At 36.9% G+C, this 23,990-nt stretch overlaps 5 protein-coding genes across 17 annotated transcripts; 3 read left to right on the top strand and 2 right to left on the bottom strand.

The window, feature by feature from the left end:
• Positions 1-951: 951 nt before the first annotated feature.
• On the bottom strand, positions 952-9,212 carry LOC107274139 (neutral and basic amino acid transport protein rBAT). 10 transcript variants are annotated; one of them, XM_015752933.2, is made up of 9 exons: positions 8,945-9,212; positions 8,385-8,432; positions 7,053-7,157; positions 6,765-6,975; positions 5,700-5,839; positions 4,478-4,671; positions 2,969-3,968; positions 2,619-2,887; positions 952-2,542 (listed from the first exon to the last, which is right to left on the bottom strand). In XM_015752933.2, exons 3-9 carry the CDS (start codon positions 7,149-7,151, stop codon positions 2,317-2,319), a joined length of 2,139 nt encoding a protein of 712 aa, XP_015608419.1. In that variant the 5' UTR covers positions 7,152-7,157; positions 8,385-8,432; positions 8,945-9,212; the 3' UTR covers positions 952-2,316. The 10 variants fall into 10 exon arrangements, with proteins under 10 accessions (XP_015608419.1, XP_015608418.1, XP_015608420.1 ...); XM_015752932.2 differs by lacking the exon at positions 8,945-9,212 and adding an exon at positions 8,608-8,698; XM_015752934.2 differs by lacking the exon at positions 8,945-9,212 and adding an exon at positions 8,569-8,679.
• Positions 9,213-11,381: 2,169 nt separating this feature from the next.
• LOC107274149 (mitochondrial basic amino acids transporter) lies at positions 11,382-15,313 on the top strand. The gene is made up of 4 exons (XM_015752945.2): positions 11,382-11,842; positions 12,841-13,062; positions 13,661-13,788; positions 13,867-15,313. The coding sequence occupies exons 2-4, from the start codon at positions 13,029-13,031 to the stop codon at positions 14,920-14,922; spliced, it is 1,218 nt and encodes a 405-aa protein (XP_015608431.1). The 5' UTR covers positions 11,382-11,842; positions 12,841-13,028; the 3' UTR covers positions 14,923-15,313.
• A 98-nt stretch (positions 15,314-15,411) lies between these two features.
• LOC107274147 (kelch-like protein 10) lies at positions 15,412-19,331 on the top strand. Its single transcript, XM_025091410.1, has 9 exons — positions 15,412-15,812; positions 15,889-16,212; positions 16,293-16,608; positions 16,670-17,122; positions 17,194-17,363; positions 17,431-17,600; positions 17,678-17,836; positions 17,914-18,118; positions 18,428-19,331. Exons 2-9 carry the CDS (start codon positions 15,962-15,964, stop codon positions 18,717-18,719), a joined length of 2,016 nt encoding a protein of 671 aa, XP_024947178.1. The 5' UTR covers positions 15,412-15,812; positions 15,889-15,961; the 3' UTR covers positions 18,720-19,331.
• A 233-nt stretch (positions 19,332-19,564) lies between these two features.
• On the bottom strand, positions 19,565-20,794 carry LOC112495330. Of its 4 annotated transcripts, XR_003061729.1 has the most exons (4): positions 20,693-20,794; positions 20,415-20,531; positions 20,113-20,176; positions 19,896-20,042 (listed from the first exon to the last, which is right to left on the bottom strand). XR_003061729.1 is itself a non-coding variant. In XM_025091411.1 (3 exons), the coding sequence occupies exons 1-3, from the start codon at positions 20,777-20,779 to the stop codon at positions 19,573-19,575; spliced, it is 408 nt and encodes a 135-aa protein (XP_024947179.1). In that variant the 5' UTR covers positions 20,780-20,788; the 3' UTR covers positions 19,565-19,572. The 4 variants fall into 4 exon arrangements, 3 of the variants coding, with proteins under 3 accessions (XP_024947179.1, XP_024947181.1, XP_024947180.1); XM_025091411.1 differs by lacking the exons at positions 19,896-20,042; positions 20,113-20,176 and adding an exon at positions 19,565-19,776 and having other exon boundaries at positions 20,693-20,788; XM_025091413.1 differs by lacking the exons at positions 19,896-20,042; positions 20,113-20,176 and adding an exon at positions 19,745-19,871 and having other exon boundaries at positions 20,693-20,788.
• Positions 19,753-23,960, top strand: LOC107274137 (thyrostimulin beta-5 subunit). Its single transcript, XM_015752922.2, has 5 exons — positions 19,753-19,886; positions 22,187-22,404; positions 22,479-22,600; positions 23,140-23,267; positions 23,346-23,960. The coding sequence occupies exons 2-5, from the start codon at positions 22,192-22,194 to the stop codon at positions 23,465-23,467; spliced, it is 585 nt and encodes a 194-aa protein (XP_015608408.1). The 5' UTR covers positions 19,753-19,886; positions 22,187-22,191; the 3' UTR covers positions 23,468-23,960.
• Positions 23,961-23,990: the final 30 nt, after the last annotated feature.

The following is a 23,990-nucleotide window of genomic DNA, read 5'->3' on the forward strand; positions in this document are numbered from 1 at the left end:
GAATACAAAATATCAAATGTTACGCCATATTTAACAGAGTATTCAAAACCTAATATAGTACATGATAATTGCAACAAAACATTTTCTAACGGAAACAACGTGTAAGATAGAAAATGCGAGAAGTCGCAGAAATATATATTTCCAAAAATGTTATTTAATCGTCGGAATTTTATTTAAATACGAACGTTTATCCTCAATCTGTATATCCTTTCAAACGTCTACCAATGATTTCACTTATTATTAGAGCTCAAAAACTGTAATATATCGCACCACTGCAATGAAATTCCATCAATGATCATTCTCCGAAATGCCAATGTATCGAAAATACAATATACCATATAAATATTCACCGGCATAACAGAATAATGATATTTCAGAAGAATACCTATATGGGGGGTTTTATTTTAGTGGTGGTGTGGTACATTAAGGTTTCTGACTATTAGGTGAAATCACTGATGCCTATAAAACAATCTTATATTCACACATGTGAAAACAGAGAATTTTAGTATCGACATTCAAATGGTCACATTCATTATTCTTTTATACACATAGTACTACCTATTGACATAGTAGTCGGTACATCATCAAATAACATGGAGCTTTCAGTGTGAATAGACTTGAAGTTGCACAAAGTGTTTGACTACATCGATCAAGAGAAATGGTAAATTTAATTAAATTTCAGTTTGGCACACTGAGCACCTACATGTGCAGTATTAGTTGACAAATGATGTTTCAGTTTTTGCTATTTTTCAAAGCGATATACAACAAACTTTGTCACTTTTAGTTTATTTGACATATCTTCCACTCGATAAGATCTACTTAAATCCAAGAATAGCAAAGTTCTTAGAAAAGTTGTGACGTAAAGTTTGTGAAATAATTCAGAGTAATAATAATATATCGCATGTATGGCAAGTATATCCAAGTATGAATAGAAGAAATAGGTTAAATATAAAAAGAGTGATTGAAGTTTCCTCGGAATAGGCCCTGTTTAGTTATCGGATCCCAACGTAAACTTTGAAGATACCGACCCCAACACATCGCTTTACTCTGACCAATACTCTCGCGCCCAACTCCAAGATCAGCCCAAAGAGCTTCCTGTCTTGAATTGAGAGTAAAGACGGCGGAGGCTAGTAGCGTAATTACACTACGGCACTTTCTGCCCGAGATCCAAGGACCTTCCCCAGAGCAATTTGAGAGTCACTGAGGACTTCGATGGTAGCTCCGCGGTGGGGATTGAGGGAACCTCGTTTAGTGTACTGTACTACGATACTTATATACCGAAGTATAGCATAGTGAACCACTTGTGAGAAATAGATACAGTAGGTTCTCAATCTCTCGTAATGTTTATACAAACAGAATTTATTTTAATACCTCTATTGTTTCATGCAAAATGCTTAAATCTTTTAGATCATAACAAGAATATCAACCAATGTATAGAATATAAGAAAAACCATTGTTTCATAAGAATCATAATTGAGATCCATAACGCGGGTTACTTTCAATTTTTAGGTAAATTGGCGAAAGGGATGAATTTGCGTATCAATTCTTTCTTGCTTATGTCTTTTTACGAATGGAATCCATTTTTAACGTTTAAGTGTTCGCGTCAAATTCGTACCCATAAGAAGTAAGGGCTCTTGGGGTCTCTGTGGACGAGATGTGAGCACTTAAATGTTAAATCACAATTACGGACGCTAAAAGTGTTCACCATTGTTAACATTCCAGTCTTATGGTTTTGTTTAATTATACAGAATTATTGTCCGAAAGTCTGATACGAATAATAGAAGAAAACGATGCATGCATTTAAGTAATCTCAACGCGTTTGAAAATGCTAAATGGACCTTCCATCGCCATTCGTAACGCCATTTTTAAATTAACTCAAGTACGCATACACTCGCAAATTTATACAAAAATCGCTTTCCACTAGAAACGACAAAAAGAAATGACGTTGGGTCGTTTCTTCATGTGGAATGTGAAATGCGCAACACATAAAATTCGTCGGCTCGATAATAATTAATAGAAAACAAACTTATTTGTAATCCGTCACTTCCTTTTACGTATTCGAAATTCACGTCGTGAATTGTTCAATGAAAATAGTATTTCCCATCAAAGGAACATTTGATCAAGTTCAGTCAAGTCCGGAAACCCGCGAGTCTCATGTGGTAGGATTATTAATCGTTGCGGATGATTTTTACAGAATGGTTAATATGAGTATGTAAAACGAAATCATCGGTAAACTTAACTCGAACGTTTAATTCAAACAACGGATTCGAGGCTCTAACGAATTGAAAATAGTTTCATCGTAACGAGACTCGCATTTCACTTATCCAATTTTATAACAAAAGCTTCGCCAGGTAGAATAGTTAATTCCTTGAAATATACGTTCCGGTTGAGTTTACTGGTTGGCCCCACAACAACGTGTCCGCCATAATAAAGGAATGAAAGATCCTTAGTACGTGTTTCGTTGCTAAGATTAGCTACGAAAACATATGAATTTCTACGTGGATACCATCGTTCGACCACGATTAGTTCATCTACCGTGTATCTGAAAAAATATTCGATTCGTTATATGTATATTGTTAATTTTCTTTTAACGATGAATATTAAATTAATTCAATTACCTGACATCACAATTAACTGTACCATTGGTATCCTTATATATCGCCTTAACGTATAAACCAGGTGTAACGTGTCTCAGCTTAGCCATTTCTGAGATAGTTCCTGTTAGAGTGGTTTCCGATGATTTGGTGGATCCTGTTAACCAAGGGATAGTACCGTGGGATGAAAATTTAACTCCGGAACCATCTCTGCTGTCCCATAACATAGGGACTAAATTATGAACGTGTGCTAAATCCTGATGATCCTTGCAATCACAATCCATAAGGCCTATCTAATGATAATAAAAGAATTAAAATAAATTATATTTTGTCATCATGAAATTGACTTATTCTTATTAATTATATTATCGTACCTCATCCCCATAGAATATACTAGGTGTTCCAGGAAGCATCAGCCCCAATAGAGCAACTGCTATACTAGCATTCCCAACACTTAGTGTAGATGCAATCCGTTTGGTATTCACACTTCCGATTGACCAATGAACCCAAGGATTGCCTGGTTTTTCGAACAGGACGCCACTGGTAATATTTCCAATTTGATATTTTATATCCTGGGTTCCATTATTGACACGCAATGTCACGTCTACTAGATCTATTTTATTCAGTATTACATTCTTGACAAGATCATTTGGTGCGTCTTGTAATACAGCCATGTCGCAGATCAATATCCGGTATGGACCTAGTATAGTTTTCCAATGTCTCAAAAGTTCAACAAAGTTTTTCTCTTTGACATAGTGTTCCAGTCCCTTCAGATAGAATCCATCGACACCTTTCCTCATCCAAAATTTAATGGCTGCCGTGACCACGTGATCTGGAGTCACGTAATTGTGCAACGAGAGAACTTCTGGTTTTGGCATTTCCAATGCTGAAGGAACTGTCGAGAGAACAGTTAGCACTTGAAGAAGAGCAGATGGTTCAGGCGTTGGTGTGACATCCGGTAAAATTGAGGCACTTCTCTCACGCACCGCTTTATCTGCATTGTTTAATTCTGAAGAGTGAAAGGTTTCCTCGCCGAAATCTTTTACGAACGGATGCAGTGGTATATCTAACATGATGGTCATGTTTCTTCGGTGTATTTCCGATACTAAAGACGTAAAATTACTCATCGTTCCTAGATGGGGCTCAATATCCATTAGGCTGGTTATATTTGAAAAATGTTCTGGGTAATGAGTAGCTGGAAAAATCGAATTCAATCGAATTCCCTGAACTCCAAGATTTTTCAGATAATCAAGTCGCATTATTATCCCAGGAATATCTCCCACGCCGTCTCCAATATGGAATGAGTCTTGGAAGGATGCTGGAAAGATCTCATAGAAGAGGCTGCCCTGCCACCATTCGGCTGGTGGATCGCACCTAGATTTATAATATTCATGTTAATTTTTATTGCTTATAATAATAAATTACACATTTTTCGTACTAAGAAAACATATTAACGATCAGCTTTATGGGACTTTACATTTTATGTTTGATCAGCACATATATTATGCAATAATTTTCTTCCAACCTAGCTGCTAATATACAATTACTAAACCCGTTTTGTGCGCTAACCAAAAACGTAAAATCCTAGAAAATTGTACAAATATTTATTGCCCACAGGAACGCAAAGTAACAATTACAAATGGACTATATTAAAATTTTCTATTCAGTGATGAAATAGTCATAAACCACCAGTTGTATGTAACTATACATCGGTAAATAAAAATTTCTAACATTGCCCATATCTGCAGCTGTTATTTTCTGTTCCATCAGTAATACTTCTTTCGTGGGTTTTACAAGTATATCGTTTATATGACTCATCCAATAGAAACGCTTCAAGATTTGACTTTCGCATTAGTCTTCTTTGTAATTGGATCTTGACGTACCTTTTTGGCATGGTGGCGATAACACCGATAACTAGTGCAGCGCATCCAACAAGTACAGACATAAAGGACCAGAAGCAAGTCTTTCGAATTAACGGCCAATTCCATGACATAAATCTGTAGTCCTTGGGGGTCTTTGGTACCACCAATTGAATCCCAACGAGTGGAGGCTTCCCGCCATTCTCCTGATTGTAAAACTGAAGAGTTATGGCTTTAGTCTTCGATGGTGTTAGAAAGCAAAAAAGCATATTAGTACAGACTTATAAATCTCCCTGCCTCCGATGGATCGTCCAAGAATCATCAGGCGATGTCTTGGTTTTTGCGTTTAACAGCTATTTAAGAAGCGGAAATGTCAGTCTGTCAATAAATGATTGACACTGACAATACGACCGGAGTAAGATATAGATTGGTTAAGCTGCGACCGCGCGTTTAAGTTCCAAAGTCAAAGCGATAGAAATATTCACTAGACTATTTTGAAATACAACACTATCTATATAGTGTCAATTTGATTTGACAGGTGGAATTGATAACCCATGTGGTGACAAAGACCAAAAAAATAGTCAATTGAAAAGTAACGCAAAGCATTCGAGAGTCCGATACAATTGGTGCATATGGTTGGTTGGTGCATATGGTACAATTGGTACATATGTCGTAGAGTGTATTTAGGATGGAATTTCTTATCCGTGCCAAACAGCTTAAGAATTCAGTCCAAAAAATAACAGTCAGGGTTACTTTTGCAGAAAGTATTCAAGAAGCATGCATTGGTAGCCACGGTATCAAACAAAAAATGTGTGTTTTGCATATTTAGAAATTTGTCAAAAATACAAAGCGTTATCCGAATGAATATATATATATATATATATATATAAAAGACTTGACGTCGATGGTGTCAAAAAACAAAAAATCGACAACACTTCCAACCAACTACTATGTCATATGCGTAAGATGAGATTGAGTTTATTAAGATCATTTGAGAAATGAATGATTGGTCGTGGCGAGCCAAGTAGCAGGTGTTAAGTAACGCGATAAAATGATTTATATGTATATAAAATAGACAGTTGGCAGCTGTCATTTGTTTTGGTGCGTTGTCCAATGAGCGATTTCCTTGATGTAAAATCGGCGAATACGTATGTAGGGAGTATCTTTCGCTGTTAGAATCATTTCGTAACGGTGTATTAATCGTATCAATGACTTTTTAGGAATAAAGGAAATTCTGTTTACTTACCAGAGCCTGTGCGTCGGGTGCTAAATGATGATAAGCGGTATTCAACTGGGTCAATAGTTGAGTACATACTGGTTCATTGGTATCACTGCCACTTTCGCTGCTGCTGGTAGATTCTACCATTGGATCCCTTGAACTTGGTTCTAAAATGCAATAAGATTAGTGTAATAAATCAGCATTCACTATTCACAAGTATTTACAGTGCAGCTTGGCTGTGATGTGAATCACAATGATGAGTAATATAATCGAGCCGATGATTCTGCGTGTCCTGAACGAGTCTTGCAGACAGTTATTTTGCGTGACAACTCCTCATTGTAAAACGAGGTTAAGTGATTGATAAATGAGTCAAGTACAATTACTAAATTGATGCGAGACATGTGCCTGGCGCTTAGTTGATATACTGACTGTAGAAGACAATACCGAATGGTTTGGATTGTAACAGTGAAATTGAATAGTAGTGAGGATCTGGTCTGATTTTATTAACAGGCAAAATTATAAAATTGTAACAGTGAAATTAAATAGTAGTGAGGATCTTGTCTGATTTTATTAATAGGCTAAATTATCACCGTGAATATATTCGATCGTGTGGGCATTTTAACGTTACGTAACGTTAACAAGATTGAATATCAGCCGCATCGAAGACATATTTATAATTTAGTTTTACTAAATATCGGAAAATAGGAATATTTTTATAAATACCGATAAATTATTCTTCCTTGAAAATTGAGGAATATTAATTTTCAAATACGGTGTATCAAAGTTGTGTCTCGTTCAATTTATTGGATTGTATTCGGATATTCGATTAACACTACTTTGCTAGAATCCAATGAAATGCCGCAATGTAAAAACTGCCGTCGTCAACAGTGTTATAGGTAAAGCCTGTAGCAAAGTGAAAATGAATTTGGTGCCTGCAAATTACTTAAATATCTGACACCAAGTTAACAAGGTAGAAGAGAATGCTGCCTTGGCGTTTGTCCATAATAATGCACAAATAGCAGGTGTATGATATAGTTAAATCTTTATCCCAATCCATGTTATTAAGTGGATAATTATTGTCAATCTACGTACCATCGTTCAGGGGTTTGCTGCAACTGTTCACAATGTTCATATATGCATTAAGACCGTCCTCGGAATTAATATTTTCCAAAGCCTCTGTAGGTGTCATCTCTAACGGTGTATCCTCAAGTGGATTAAAAATAGCGGCAGTTTCCAAAGGCTTGTGCATTTGTTCAGGAGGTGGGCTTGGCGTGAGAAGTGGACAATCAGATGCCTCCTCGTCCTGTGAAAGAAAAATAAATAAATAAATAACGCGGTTACAAAAATAGAATCCTCAGAAGAAAACTTTATCGAAAATACCTGTTGGTCCCGATTTAAAAGTTGTTGTGAACTGGGCGAAGTTGGAATTTCACTTGGTAATACGACTGACAACAGAGCGTCCGTTTTCGGAATGTTCATCTCTATCTGTGAATAATCGTCATAAGGGTTAGACATTATTTACTGACGTTAAACTAGAAGTAGCCATTGCCAACTACAGTCACGTGTTAAACTTTCCCTATCTGCGCGGGTCAGTAAATTTGGCTAGTTGCCCAACTCATGGAAAAATCTCACGTTCGTATCCTTGCTTCTTACGCGTACCGTTTTGTCAGGGTCAATCGAATTAGCCAATTCACGAGTGCAAATCGAATAACTAAATTTGTACAGATTCTAGCATGGTAGTTATTATATATTATTATATACATATATTATAAAATTGTATAATGTGATACACGCGTATTTCTTTAATTGATTTTTAGTAATTTCAATTTGATGCACCTGATATAGAAATGTGTGCGTACATGACGTATCTAGTATGATATCGACGTAAATACTTGTTCATGTCTATTAACGTGTGGAGTGGCGTTATTGATCCTGTGCACTGTAGTGACTATTCTACCATCATTTACGTCGATAATTTTCAATTTAACGAACAAAGAGTACGACCAGTAATCAGCTATTCTTTGAAAGGAGAAACGTGATATATAATAGATAACAGTATAAAACTGAAACAACAATCTTTTGTTTTTTCTTGAAGGCATTTCATAGTAACGTAATATCACAGGGATTGTATTTCGCTTACTTTAAAAACAACCATATCTATAATGATAGATATACATACGTGTAACTAATGACAGAGCCAAGAGGTGATATAAAAATTTCATTGCTGATGACAGACACGTCATTGGGAATTATAAATTATTAACGAAATAAAATGTATAAATTACTCAAATTTTTCGTACAAACCTTATTCGTTTCAACACTTATAATTTTTAAATATTTTTAAATCTCTTTTCACAATTATAAGTACACTCCTAACACCAACGCAGTATCCGTATAACTGATTAATCGATTAGTATAAATGATTACTAGATAAGTACCTTCTCAATTAATAATAATAATTTAAATAATTAAATAAAAATGTTCAAACAATCCAACAGTAAAACGACAAGGCCAAGAACAGTCTGCAGAAACACGCGCTCGTAATTACATCACTGAGCGGCTGCTCTCACGAATTCAAATGTTAGTTCGCACGTAGTAGATTCACAGCTTCAGTCACATATAAAAACTCTGATATATATATATATATATATATATATATGCACAACTATAAAAGTGTATGTGAGGTACGACGCCACGCGGTTGCTCACTTACCAAGGTAGCCGGCCACCACGTGAGTACGTGACGTCAGGAACGTCCAACCTGAAAAATAAATGTCGCAACGAATGCTTGTTGAAGATTTTCAATTTTCTTCAAATAAAACTTCTCAATACCGTTTCAAGGTTTATGCCTAATTTATTTATAATCAGGTCCCAATATGGAGCCTTCGTTTCCCTACCCCTTGAATAACGCGCTACAACTGATTTCTACCGCGTACCAATTGCCTCAACACTCCCGCAGAGCGTCGCCTGCTCTTTACGCCGTACCGTCAAACGAAGGAAAGGCTCTGTCGACGTTCGGGGTTAAGGAATTGGACGCCGAGTTTGTCAGACACCGCGTGCCTCGACGTGTATATTTAGCACGACCACTCGTCCAGCTGATACTCGCGCCCTCGTTGGATTTGTGCACGCACTGCATTTCTTCTACTAATTCATACAGCTGTCGGTGCACCGATTGTGGTTCCGAATATGCATATCAAGATTTCGACTCCGACCCGTCTTCTTTTTAGTGCAGTTGGACAAAAATACACGCGACAATAAAACCTGTGGACTTACCTTGCACTATGATGTTTTTCACTAGGTTTAGAAACTGGTATATCTTTGTACGTTATTGATATGGGACTTTAGAAAGGGCTTGAGGTAGTGGTTTATTTTTTAAAACAGTATTTTGGTCATTTTTTTCTCAACAGTATGACACTCTTGCAGTAGGGTTTTTAAGGAATTTATGAAGGTTGGTCAGTGTTCAAGGTAATGTGGCAACTGGAACGCCCTTATGGAACGTTCTTGTTGCGCTAGTGTCGTGGGGATATGATGTGGACAGTGGGACATGGAAATCAATATTTCTCTCATGGGGGATGAATGCGCCGGAACAGTTTGATATGGCTGACTGGAGAAGCTAGGAAGAGATCTACGTTATCTACTATTCTTTACCGGTCAGATGTCGCCATCTAGTGAGAGATCAGAACTTCATGCTTACAATACTGCATGTACAGTCCGCAAGTAAAATCAGAGGCCTCTAGCAATATTTTCCAGTGCCAATACTTTTTTTACTCAAGGTAACGAGTGGTGAGTCGATGGAAAATCTTTCAAAATGTACTATTTAGCTTCAGCAAAGACCATTAGCATTGCGAAATTGGACACTACTCAACCTAGTACGAAATACGTGACTCTGTCACATTAAGTTATTGTACTCTTGGAACAACTATATCTATACTACATGCTTTCATGATACAGTGGTATATTAGAAACATAAATTATCTATTTATATATATTATATTAATTTATTTATTGTTATATATCATATTATTGTTCTTGCTCTTATTGAACAATTACTAAATATATATTTTAGGTGTAATCATATTTAAGGAGTCTTTTTGCAAAATTTGCAAAATATACTTGATACCGTTAAATTACCGTTATCATACCGATAATTACAACACACCGCGCCTCGTCGTCATATGACTTTATTCGTTTGTCATTACTAACGAGTGATCGTATATTAATAAAATGGCTTAAGCTAATTTGTGTCACGTACATATAATTATACCAACAACTAAAAAAAAAATGTATAAACAATTATTATCCCCTAACGATCCTTGAAGTTTTTCCAGAAACATTTTTCAAGGTTTTCTCGAATGAGCGTATTAAAAATTCTTATGCGTAACATTGACAGGTTACGATCATGAATACGTATTAATTAATCCTAATATCATAATATAATACGTATCATGTATTAATGAATCATAAATACGTCGAAAGCGCATGCACATATCAGCCATACGAAAATACATGTGCGCAGACCGTTATCAGGAGACGCTTAAGCAACAGGTCAAGATTTGTCATAAATCGCGACGTTATTCACTGAAAACGATCTGCCCACTTTAAGCAATCAAACATTCTTCCTGTACTATAATGATATGAGATATAAAAAATATATTGTCTAACCTAATCTTCTTATTATCTGTCAAAATTAATTCATTTTGTATAATAGCATTGTCATCAAGAACAATCATACATTACGTGACAATACGTATGGTATCCATTATCCATTGTACTCGAGCTAAGCTTTTAACGTAAATCCTCATAAAAGGTAGAAGCGACCAAGTTAGTAATGGGACTTTCAGCAATATAAAAAAGATACTTTAACGTACCTGACAGCCATTGTGGCATCTATTATGAAACAACCCGTAATCCAATTATTTGGTGGTAGAATTTTAAAAAATATTTTAAATCTATAACGACGAATAGCTAAATATTCTCTATACGATACTTCGAATATCTTTAATGAATTTATTATTCAATAAAAATAACATTCAAGAGTCTTCAGAGATATTATTATTATGTTTAAAGAGCCTAATTAGTTTGATATATCGCATGTATGATGAGGACATGATCTTCGTATGCGTATATAGAGATAATACGTGAGAATTTGTCATTTATCGTGATTTGCGTACTAAAAGTAAATATTATGTATCACGTATAAACCGTTTTGAAGTTCGTATGTCTTTACTATTTCTTTTAAATCTGATTATAAGAGAGGGATCAATGGTCTCGTCACGTGATACTCTGTATACCAATTTATTATCAACCAATTTCGTATATCGTTGCACCATCAGTATAATAGAGTTAACGAGCGACTGATAGTAGAAATTATGAAGAGAACGTTATTTGCAAATAATCTTAAACAAATCGTTTTTATGACGTTCTTACAAAATAATAACAATGCTACCGTGGTTAAAGAGAAAAATAATTTCAGTGGCGATTGTGATTGCGCAAAACCATTCATAACTATCCAGACGAGTATCTGCAGAGTACTTGGTTACATATATGTATATGCGTATATACGGATAAGGATATTGATGAGCCGTATAAATAATATGCCGTTTATTATTAATTCGATTAATAATGATTCTTGGTTTTTTAAAAATATAATAATGAATTGGGTTTTATTTAATCGTTATCTAAAAGAATTTTTGGACATTTGCTTATTTTCATCGTTACTACATTTATTGTACCAAGCTTTTGCACCGTTGACAGAGTGGATAGAAGTATTCGTAGTTGAAAAAGCATTTCTTATCGGCTGACCCGAGCTGCCCCATCTTAGCGCCAGGTCGCAACGAAAATTACAAATATTGAAGATCCCCTTCAACAATAACTTTACAACATCGGAGTACGTATATAAGCATATTGGTTCGTTTATCGCAAATGAGATAAATGTTTGATGATCTTTGCTCTATAACTTGGGAAAGCTGGTTCAAGAATTTGCAAGATTCAGTCCGAGTGTAGAAATTGCGAAGAGAAGCCATAGGTCTTCTATTCGTTATTTTGTGAGACTTAATAAAAGCTTGTTCGAATATATTGTCAAAAGTAGATTTTCTTAATTGGCATCTTAAAAAACCGTGCAAGGATGTACAGCTGTGCTCGTGTGGAAATGAAGTGATGCTGTACCAACTGGTAAGTGAAAGAAGAAACAAATTTTTTTCCATAAAATTCATTTTTAATCGTTTAACGGTAAGTGCAATTTTATTGGAACAAGGAAAATAAGTATATTTTATTATAATATGAAAGCAGAATATTTATTTACAATAAAAGTGCACTGTGCGTTACTTGCAACTGGATGCATATGGAGACGATTGACAAATATAATTGAACGATTGGACTAAGTAGTAATAAGAGAGTATTGATCTGTACCGTATCTGTCAATTCATTATTTTTATTGGCAATAATGGTAAACTTGCATACAATTGATTAACCAAATGACCAATAATCAATTGATAACAAATTATCAGTTACTTCTGTGTGCATCTGGAACATATTTATGAATATCATTGCAAACATTTACTTGGCGCAAAATGCAAGGAACTCTTGATAACAAGAGACTTGGTATCATCATCTTTCAAGTAACCGTCACATCCTTTCGCAAGAGAATATACAACATATTAATACTGACGTATGTCATCGTGACATTAAAATTATGATCTGCTTTAAAAATTGGTTTTTAATAAAAATAAGAATTTCCTTGATAATAATTAGCCTTGAATGTTATATAATATATATTTATACAAAAATAAAGCAATTTCAAGTATTTTTATGGCAATAATATATAATAATGCCAGAAGGACAAAGTTATTACGTTATCTTCCAACAATTACTCATGAAAATTTCAATAGAAAAAAGAATTTGTTTTCGACTTACGATATTCGAGCGTGTATCCTTGTCTTGAAAATTTTGCATCAGGCCAAAAACTGTGATCATTAATTTTACGGATAACTTCGTAGTTTCGAGTCAAACTCTTGTACCACGAAAGTCACTAGTACCTCGACTTGCACGAAAAAAAGAAAAAAAAGAGAAATAAAAGACTTATCACACACGAGCAATCGTAGTGGGCAAAAGGTGAGTTCAACTTGTTACGACAGATAGTGTATGATATTTACCTTCGTTACTTGTTTCAGTATCGAGTTTTAAAGAGCACTGGCCGATGTTTCATGGATTCCGAGTTTACGATTGTAGCCCCTGAAGCTAGCGCATATACGACCTGCACCACGTACCTGAATCAAGCCCCGAGGAAGAGGAATCCTAGTGTGAGACAACATTCGTGTCTTAGGAAGGAAAGTTTAACGAAGAAAATTACCGGTCAAGCATGGCCCTCGATTTTGCCGCTGGTTGTGTGGGAGGTAAAGGCCAAAGAAAATTAATATAGATGAAAATATAATAACACGACTTATAAATGCCAGAGCACTGATGTTCGTTGTGCATTTTTGTTTTGAAAACATTTTTCAATTTGATTTTTTATCGTTTCATCGATAAGGATATCATGTCTGGATAATGCGTTGCGGAATGGTAGGTCAATGTCGTGGTCGACGTTTTGAGAAAAGGATTTTGACAATTGATATTTTATTGCTATTTCAGCATGATGAAATATCAAAGGTCAACCCTGTCACGGATCATATTACTCGCATGAATTTTATTGAATTTGTTCATATTTTCTCGGGATATCAACGTGCATTATACGTGGAAGAAGCATGATCGAAGTTCGTCTGATTCCGATCGTATGGAAAAAGATAGAACCATATCGTGATTCGATTGGCTTTTATCGATTTGTTATTATTATTATGTCTTTGTACTAACCGGTCGTATCCACTTCTCTCTAGTATTAATTAAAGTGTTATCAATCATACTACGAAACACTCATTCGATATTCGCATATTTGTATTAAAGTTCTATGTGAGTTTATTACTCGAAATGCATTATTATTCACTGTATACCTTTCAGGATGCGCGGGTATTATGGTGGGATATCCTTTGGATACGATCAAGGTCCACATCCAGACGCAAGATTATCGAAATCCAAAGTACAGAGGGACCTGGCACTGCTTTCGAACGATCCTTGCAAAGGAATCGGTAAGGAGCTAGTGGGCAAAGACAAATTATAGATAATAAATAAATAAATAAATAAATAAATGTAATTATTATAATTAGATAGCAGGTTTCTATCGAGGGATGTCATCTCCCATGGCAGGTGTCGCTGTGATAAACGCCATTGTTTTTGGTATATATGGACACACTCATCGAAATAGTTCAAATCCGGAGGCACTGTACTCACACTTCCTGGCTGGGGCTTCGGCTGGAATTGCACAGACGCCTATCTGTAGTCCCATGGAATTGGCGAAGACGCGGTTGCAGCTGCAATCGTCAACTGGAACTCAATTTGTTGGTCCACTGCATGTCCTGAAACATATTTACAGAACTGAAGGTTTCCGTGGGATATTTAATGGACTGGGAATTACTTTGCTCAGAGAAGCACCCAGTTATGGTATTTATTTCTTCACTTACGAGGCTCTCACGAGGAATGAATTGTCCGCGCCCACTTCGACGCTTACAATGCTTATGGCGGGCGGATTGGCAGGAACTGCATCGTGGGTCGTGTCTTACCCTCTTGATGTGATCAAGTCCAGACTTCAGGCTGCGCCTAGTAGTCGATACGCAAATGCGTTAGACTGCTATCGGCAATCCATCCAAGCAGAAGGCTATGCATGCTTGTTTAGAGGATTGAATTCAACTATAATTCGAGCATTTCCTACCAACGCTGCTACATTTGCGGCAGTTACTTGGACGTTTCGATTATTTGGACAAAATCAGGTTGAGGTCGATGCACCTCAGCCAGAGGCTAAGGAGATCATTGTTAATCAGAATAGAGGGGCGAGTAAGGATGAGAGGTTTCTTAAAAAGTGGAATTCCTTGCTGGATAATATTTGGAGCAATGGTCAATATGCAAAAACTTGCTCCACGTTGTCAATGGGCGTCTTTGATAATTCGATTGTAGGTACATCAGCATTGAATTACAGGAAGGAACGAAGCGATAACGAGATCAAAGACGATAAAGACCAACTGAGTTTAACGAGGGTTAAAGTGATCAACGAAGACGATGAGAATGAGCAAGCGAATTCTGAAGAGGATGTAGACTTCGAATCGGAGCCGGAAGTCTTGGCGATCCAGGATATCGAAGAGTCGAGAAACCTTGATAAAAATCGATGAAGGGATTCAGTAATACGATCTAGGAGTGATTTCCAGATGGGTATAGAATCGCGCTTTCGTGACCCATGAAAACGTGTAAGGAGGTTTTTGGTGGTGACGAGAACATCAGTAGCGCTTAATGTGAGGATTGTGAGTCTGTCGTATGAACAACAGTGCGAATGCTACAGTCACAGGTACCGAAAATCATCGCAAACGAAGTGCAAAGTAAAGCAACGAGAGAAGTTTGATTAACAAAGAAAGATATTCTAATAAGATTTCAGTGCCTGAATCGATACTCAGTTTTGCTTTACGTCGAGTGATATTATTAGTGCGCTAGGTATACTTGCCAATTCAGCAAGTCTTATTGATTTTGTACAATAAAATATATAAATATATACTCTTTTGTAATTTATACTTTGCTCTTTCACCATTATCTAATAATTTATTATCCACGCCTTCTAATGTTAAGCTCACGTGAATTAAGAGAACCGATCTTCTCTTGTCAATTGACAGTCCTTGACTGATCGGCGGACATGTAAGACCTATGTCACAGCCAGAGGCGACATTTACTCGCTTTTAAAATCACACAAAATAGTTTGTATCTTTTCTGTCAGTCCACCCACTTCTTCCTCTCTTCTCCACTTCATTAGACCCAATACAGCCCACGATCCAAATCGCTGATTCACCTGTCATCCCGTATGAACAGCCTCTTCCACAAGACCAACTTGTTCGGTTGAACCCATCCGCAGTTACCAATTGATAATCCATTGAAACCAAATCGCTAGTAGAATTTTCAAAATTTCAAGTCGACGCATCAACTGAGCAAATCATCGAGATAGACAAGTAAAAGTTTTCGACTAACCTCCAGCGTGGGCTAGAAAATTTTCCTAAGTTATTCCAAAGTGGCCAAAGTAAGTTTTACGTTTCAAAACACCTTCAATCTTTAATTAGCAGCCATTTTGACATATATCATATTTATGTCAAAAGTTTTTTCGACGCTGAAAGATTTTCGGACGTTGGACGTTTCTTGACGAACTTCCAAAGGATATTGATATCTGATATGGACGTGGACACGACTACTAGCAACAAGAACAACGACAATACCGGAAATAATAACGCGGACTCTTGTAGCAGCAATGCGCAGCGTCTTATCGTTGAAAATGGCGGCCGATGTATGAGTACTCAAGCAATGCAATCGCTTTACGACCTCCGTCAGAACAATCAGCTCTGCGATGCAATTCTGCGTCTTGAAGATGGCGGAGTATTTCCAATTCATCGAGCGATATTATCAGCCTGTAGCACCTACTTCAGGTTCGGGAAAATTGACAAAGTTGAAGAAAACAAAATTTCTTCCTATTACCTCAATGACTAATATTTTACCTGGAATCCAGGGCCCTGTTCACTACTACTTTGCACTCTCGCGAGAAAACTGATATCCTCCTACCCGGAGTCAACAGCAGCATGATGAACCTTTTACTGGAGTACGCGTACCTACGTTCACTGGAGGTGAACCGTGAAAACGTTTGTCAACTTTTGGTAACAGCAGACTATCTCAGTATACTTGGAGTCCTGGATCTTTGTTGCGACTATCTCAGGCAGAATCTAGCGCCGGAAAATTGCATTGGAGTTATGCGATTCGCGCGAGAGCATTTCTGTAAATTACTTGAAACGGACGCGCATCGTTACGTCATGCGGCACTTTGTACAAGTTCGTAAAAGAGGTCAACTTATTTATAAGTATCATTGAAAATGACACGCGTTTACTACAGGTCGCGCAAAGAAGCGATGAGGTCCTCTATCTGCCTATCGAAGAGCTTAGAGGGTTGGTAGGTGCCGATGAGCTGAACGTGAAGAGCGAAGAGGCCGTTTGGGAACTGGTGCTGAGGTGGATAAATCACGAGCCCGAGTCACGCAAGGGTTATATAGTCGAGCTGATGAAGAACATTCGTCTAGGATTGTTAGACACGCAATTCTTTCTTGAGAATGTCAAAGATCATCCTTACGTAACCGGAAACGAAGCGTGCAGACCGATTATCATAGAAACTTTAAAGTTTCTATATGATCTGGAGATGATCACGCAAAAGGACGGGGAAGTTCCTACACCGGAAATAGCAAGACCACGCGTACCTCATGAGATCCTGTTTGCGATTGGTGGCTGGAGTGGCGGAAGTCCAACAAATTTTATCGAGACCTACGATACCAGAGCTGATCGTTGGGTAAAGGTAAGATTAATCGAAAAAGGTCATATTAAAGATTGTCTTTAAGTAATTAATTATATTCTTTTTTTTTCTAGGTCGAAGAAGTGGATCCTACTGGTCCCAGAGCTTATCACGGTACAGCAGTAGTAGGATTTAATATATACGTCATCGGTGGATTCGATGGCATGGATTACTTCAACAGTTGCCGTTGCTTCAATGCAGTGACGAAAGCGTGGCGCGAGGTGGCGCCAATGAATGCACGCAGGTGGATTTAAATAAAAATGACAAAATAATTAAAGTTATCGGAGATTATTGAATTTCGAAAAACGCAGGTGCTACGTAAGCGTGGCGGTGGTCAACGATTTAGTTTACGCGATGGGTGGCTACGACGGTTATCATCGACAAAACACAGCGGAACGTTACAATTATCGTAACAATCAATGGTCACTGATAGCACCAATGAACGTGCAGAGATCTGACGCAAGTGCCACTATGTTGAACGGTATATAAAAAAATAGAAATTTTTTTTTTTTCAAAAACTCCATTTCTAACTCTTAATTTCCCTTTAATTAATCTTAGATAAGATTTACATCACCGGTGGCTTCAATGGTCAGGAGTGCATGAATTCAGCTGAGGTTTATGATCCAGAGACCAATCAATGGACTTTAATATCAGCTATGCGATCACGAAGAAGTGGCGTATCGTGTATAGCTTATCATGACTGCGTTTACGTCATCGGTAATATTCGCGATACTCGTACGAACTCTATGAGCTTTGACGGATTAAAACTTTTCTCCTTTCTCACGGTCTTCTAGGTGGGTTCAATGGAATATCCAGAATGTGTAGCGGGGAGAAATACAGTCCTGCTACTAATACTTGGACACAGATACCGGATATGTATAATCCACGTAGTAACTTCGCCATTGAAGTCATTGACGACATGATCTTTGCTATTGGTGGCTTCAATGGAGTAACGACTATTTATCATGTCGAGTGTTACGATGAAAAAACCAATGAGTGGTAAGTCATTTATTTTTAAGAAACATTACACGTATACATGCCCAGGTCACTCTAAGAACTGTTTACCTGACGGTAGGTTAACCTGCCTTTTTTTAAATAAAGATATAAAGCTGCCAATGCATAAGTATCCTGTTGAGGTTCCCTGGGGAAATTTCAGCTATCTAGAAATTATGAAGTCCACTGTATCTTGTTTGACTATGGAAGCTTGAAAAACCTTACGCAACTTTTATCACTTTACAAGGAATACCATAGACTTAGTTTCAGGGGTTTTAAATGATATACATTAAGATTTTATGCTTTTTCTTGTAGGTATGAGGCGACTGATATGAATATATATCGTTCTGCTTTGTCTGCTTGTGTGATAATGGGATTGCCGAATGTCTATGATTATATTCATAAGCATCGTGAGAGACTGATGGAAGAGAAACGTCAGAAATTATTGGCCCTTGAGGTACAACGTGCTCAGCAGCAGCAGCAGCAGCAACAGCAGCAGCAACAGCAACAACAACAAAATCAACATCAGATTAACGTCAATAGTCAAATCCTTCAGCAATTGCCACATGCGCAGATACATAATGACAATAACAATAATCATGTTTAATTTCTGAAATCCGACCTGGTGCAAGTGCGGGTGATTGTTAAAATTGAGAAGAACGATCTATTTATTGATCTTTTGATAGGAACAATATTTTCGATGATTTTATGAACGTTTTATAGCGATATTAATGAGCGATCGATCGCTTGTCGATCGTTGCCCGGGAAAAATACTTATAGAATTTTTACAGTGAGAAGGACGAGTGAGAATTTTGAGATACGTAATTATCACCACTTTTCGTGGGAAAACAGTGAAAAAGTGTGGAAAAAAAATTGTGGCGAATGCAACTGAGAGAGGAATAGGAAATACGTAATTGACGCAGAAAAGAGAAATAAACTGATATCCATAATTTTTTACAATGAATAATTCACGTGTACACAGCAGTAGAAAAATCTTAGGCTGGAAAATATTACATAATATAAGAATAATGGGACGTACGTATTAGGGGTACCTATATGTAATTTCGCTTCTTCAAATTATTGAAATTTTTTAAAAGCGACGTTACTTATCGATGCCTGTAATACAGATATTCACATGTAATACAGGAATTGAATGAAATCCATTGAGCCTCCAATACTCTTTAAAAACCACATTCACAGTACGATTATAATAATAATTTATTTCGAACCACAAATAAATTTATTCTGCCATTTTGATATTACGTTCTTTTAATTGAGTAATGTAAAAAGCTCAAATATATTGTTCACGTAAAATATATTCGCCCAAAGTAACGAAGCATTTCGTTAGCCCCTTTCACTCCATTTTGCCAAAGGTGTCAAATAAATCCTACGTCGCCCACGCATGCCTATACTTGCTACTGGTTGGTCATGGTTTCATACGAGAGTTCAAAATTTTCGAACTAAAGCGCTGCTGAGTCATTCGAGTTTGCGTGTATTTTAGCCAATAATATGTTACTTTCGAAGCATGCGCCTTTGCTGATTCTCCCACCAGACACAGAATCGAGAACCGTCTGAGGGGTAGTTTTGCGCGGGAACCATTTAGTAGCTGAGAGAAGCGTAGGTGGTAGGTCGTGGGATGTAATATAGCGAACTGGTCCTCTGCCCTTCAATAAAGTCAAGCGCAGTCAAGAAAGCACCACGGTACGGTAGGGCCTGGTCCTCAAATCCATTAGGCAGAAGCAACCAGTAAGAAAAGTTTCTAACGAGTAGTTGGGTGAGTGTACATTTTCATCAAAGAGTAATTGATTTTTGTTAAAGATTAATTAGTCAATAGTGTTAACGAAAAAGTATTATTATTTCAAGGTAGTAATTATAGTTGAGGGTGTACTCTATATATGATTAGCTACCGGTGTCCGCACTGTCCGTCTTTCTGAAAAAATACTTTTTCTAGGAAAAATTATTAGAAGTATTTAAGGATCTATGTGGATGATTAAGAGTACCTGAACAATGGAAATAATGGATTTTCTAAATGAAGTCATTTTGGGCACGAGCAATTGAGTTGCACTATTTGAGCAAAAATAATGATATTCAGAGCAGCCAATAAAGATAAAGGGTATTTAGGGATCCTTAGTAAGGATAATTGGGCATGTGGAATAAAGATTTGTAGTATTAAATTATTGAAAACGATGGTCTGGATAATTTTGGTATAAAAAGCAATACGGTAGGGACAGTCAGGAACATTTGAACATAAGAAATGATAACAAGAAGAATTTCGATATTACGAATGACAAGTGTTAAGTACTTGAATAGCGAGATCGATGGTTGGAACCATCTTCGTAACAGATCGTCTGGCCTTCAACAGAACGTTGATTCGAGATATTTTTATACTTTTCCAAATTTTCTCTACTGTTACGATTTCCTGCAAGAAACCATCCAGAGCTAGTATTATTCGTAAACGTGACGAATTACAGTCTGAAATATTTTACGGCTAAGAAATTTTAATGGCTGTTAATATGCCACTGGCGGCTGCTGAGTTTAAAACAGATTATTTGCAACATTAAACCAAAATTGTTGTCTTACTTGTTCCATTCGAACGGAATGTTTAAAGCACAAATAAGGCAATTTACAGTCGGAAATTAATAGGTTACACGGGTTATAGATGTACATGTGGTTAGAACATTTTGACAGCTGTCAGATTGAAGTAAACAACTGCCGAGCGCCGAGCGAACGGATCAAGGAGGTTCGAAGTGTCGCTGGACAGAATGAAATACGAAAAAGATTATTATGAAGGGTTATTATTATTATATTATTCAGGTCAACCGCGCCACCTGAAGTTAGTCTGTCCACTGTATTTCAATGCTAGAAACAACTTCAGTTGGTGAGTTTGTACTGTAGAACTCTCTGTAGAACGGGGATGGGCGGAGAAGATTATAAGCGGTGAATGAAAAATATACAGTGAACATATAAAACAGCAATGCAGTCTAAAGTCTCTGCGTTCAACAGGTAGTCAATAAAATGTTATATAGTTGATGTTGAAATATTCATTGTTTGATCAAAGGATTGGATCCTGTTAAAAAATATTGATACCTTTCAGTAGTAGAACGATTTTTATCAAGAACGCTAAGTCCTTCTACACGTAAGTCAGATGCATGATAATTTGTCAAAAAGGCTTTAGAGACGATTGTGTTATCTTGATCCTTTCCGGATCACCGGGTATCCTTTAGAGACAAACATATGCAAGGAGCCACAGTGTAAATCCTTGAAGAATAAACGAGGATTTTCTTCACTCCATTTCTAAATCCTAACTGTTATAAATCGCGCGCGCCATACTGACAGCCGTGAACCAAGATGAATATCGAGATCTCGGATATTCTAGGAATTGCTGGAAAATTTGTCAACCGTTATTTGATTAAAGTGAATAAATTAGCCCTAAGGGAAATATTGAGCGTATAAAAAAAAAAGAGACGACGTCGCGACGCTATTAATTATTGGGACGAGCCGCTATATCCGTTGCAAATAAATTCGAGACAACTATACAATGGATGCTGATTATTTAATAACTACACAGAAAATTTTTCTTTTTCTTTCACTGTAATTAATTGCTTGATTACTCCATAGAATTGCAATATTAGAAAAGCATACATTCCCTGTTGCATACAAAGGTAAACGAGCTACCTATTATTCTTATTCGACGCAGCATACCCTTAAATGATATTCACCCGCAGACCTTATCTATTGTTATACTGTAACCATGTGTCGTCCAGAGTATATTACGTCTACTTCAGACTGACCGATTTGCTGAATAAATGAATTCACCATAAGTACAACAGACGTGACTCGTTTAAAAAAAAATTATTTTAACCTCACACTGAGTCCAGGATTATAACGGGAGTTTAGTAGGATTTGGCCATCATTAAATTCATAATTATTATATCATTGCACTCGCGACAGGGATGCTCTTTAATGACTGGATACAGTCCTTAGAGCGGCTATAAAATCTTTATGGATTCGACGAGGAGAGGACGATGGAGAAATTGTAGTTCGAACGACCCTCCTTTATCATTTTCGTTGCAGGTAGAATGGCTGTGACGGCCGTTCTCGTCGCCATTGCGTCATTGATCCTCTTCTTAAGATTACCGGATGCGAGCGGCACTCCCGAGGACTTGAGCAATACTCTTGAATGTCACAGGAGGCTTTACAATTATCGAGTGTCTCAGCCAGATGAGCAAGGTCGTGAGTGCTGGGACTTTTTGAGCGTCTGGAGTTGCTGGGGTCGCTGCGACAGTAACGAGGTCAGTTTTCATTTAACTATTTAGAATCCTTATTGTAATTGAAATTTTATGAATTTCATTAAACAATTTCTTAGATATCCGATTGGCGATTTCCCTACAAACGTTCGCATCATCCGGTATGCATTCACGATGGCCGACAACGTTCTGTCACGGTTCTTCGGAATTGCGAGGAAGGTGTCATGCCCGGTACAGAACGGTAAGACTTTATTATTAATCTAATTCATTGGCGACACGAACAATTTGAATAAAGTGTATAGCTCGAATTAGAAATGAATAAGCATCTAAATGGATACAACGGCTGAACGAGAAAACGGAACTGTTCGTAACAATACATAGACGTCTTCGAAATGTTGCACTATGTATTCCAGTTGAATTGAACTTTTAACGACTCTCTAATTGCTCTGCCTCTTGGTACTTTATAGACGTCTATTCCGGTCGCACCTCGTCCTGATCCAAACAGTCAATCATTAAGTCCGCCGTTAGTCATTACTATTAAGCAGTGCACGTTATATAGGATCTGTCGATGGAATCTAATTTCCTTAATCGCGAATTAAATGGCTCACGAGTGGTTAGCCAGGAGATAGAAACTATTTTTTTTTTCATATTTATTTTCTAATATAACAATGGCAAAAGGTTAAAGGAACGTTAGGTGAAATCGGGCTCTACTGTACCAAGGTCAATAATAATAATATGAAACGGTACCTAATGAGATGTAAATGATTTGAATTTTTTTAGCTACGAATACTTGGAGGCTGAAAGCTGTAAATGTGCAGTTTGCAAATCCTCGGAAACTTCCTGCGAAGGCTTACGTTACAGGGGTCAACGATCTCTACCTGGCTTTGAAACTAACAATATACCAGAGGGTATGACGTATACGAATCAACAATATAATTAATTTCAAATAATTTTCTAATCTCTACCTTAACAATCTCCATTTTTAGACACAAGAGGGGTGTCGGGCTTTGATCGATTGCGTGAACGTTTCTCTATCTCGGATGAATCCTATCCGCCCCGCTCCAATTCGATTTCCATGGATAAGTGGGACATAATAGATACGTTTTAGAAACTATCGTTCAAAACTTTCGACGAGTCTCATCTCAAGTTTACGGAAGAGTTCAACGTCGTGTGGATAAAGCGCTGTACTCGATCGCTTTAAAACGTATTTGCAAATCGATGCCCATGTTCTTATCACTTGTTACATAAAAGATAGATGACATATATATATATATATATATACACACGCACATAGGAATTCAAATATTTCTTATCCGTCAATGGAACTTTTATTATTATTGTTATCCATAATCACGCGAAAGATCATAAGCCCCGGTACCTAATCTTTATCTCACGATTTATAGTAAAATGGGACTAAAGTGCGGTAGATTTAATTAATTATAAATTCGAATATGTATACGTTGCGTTTATACTGACTTTTTTCAATATTTTATTTTAAGAAAAGGGACAACGGGGAGTCCCTACTATTTAATTATATAGATCCTGGACGCTTTTTCTTCACCGAATACCCATGTACATAGACGTAATATAGCAAATTGCAAGATATTAATTTTTGTTGAACAAAGACTTGC

This window comes from Cephus cinctus, unplaced genomic scaffold, assembly GCF_000341935.2.
Source record: "Cephus cinctus unplaced genomic scaffold, Ccin1 Ccin1_scaffold2412, whole genome shotgun sequence".
Taxonomy (NCBI): Eukaryota; Metazoa; Arthropoda; class Insecta; order Hymenoptera; family Cephidae; genus Cephus; species Cephus cinctus.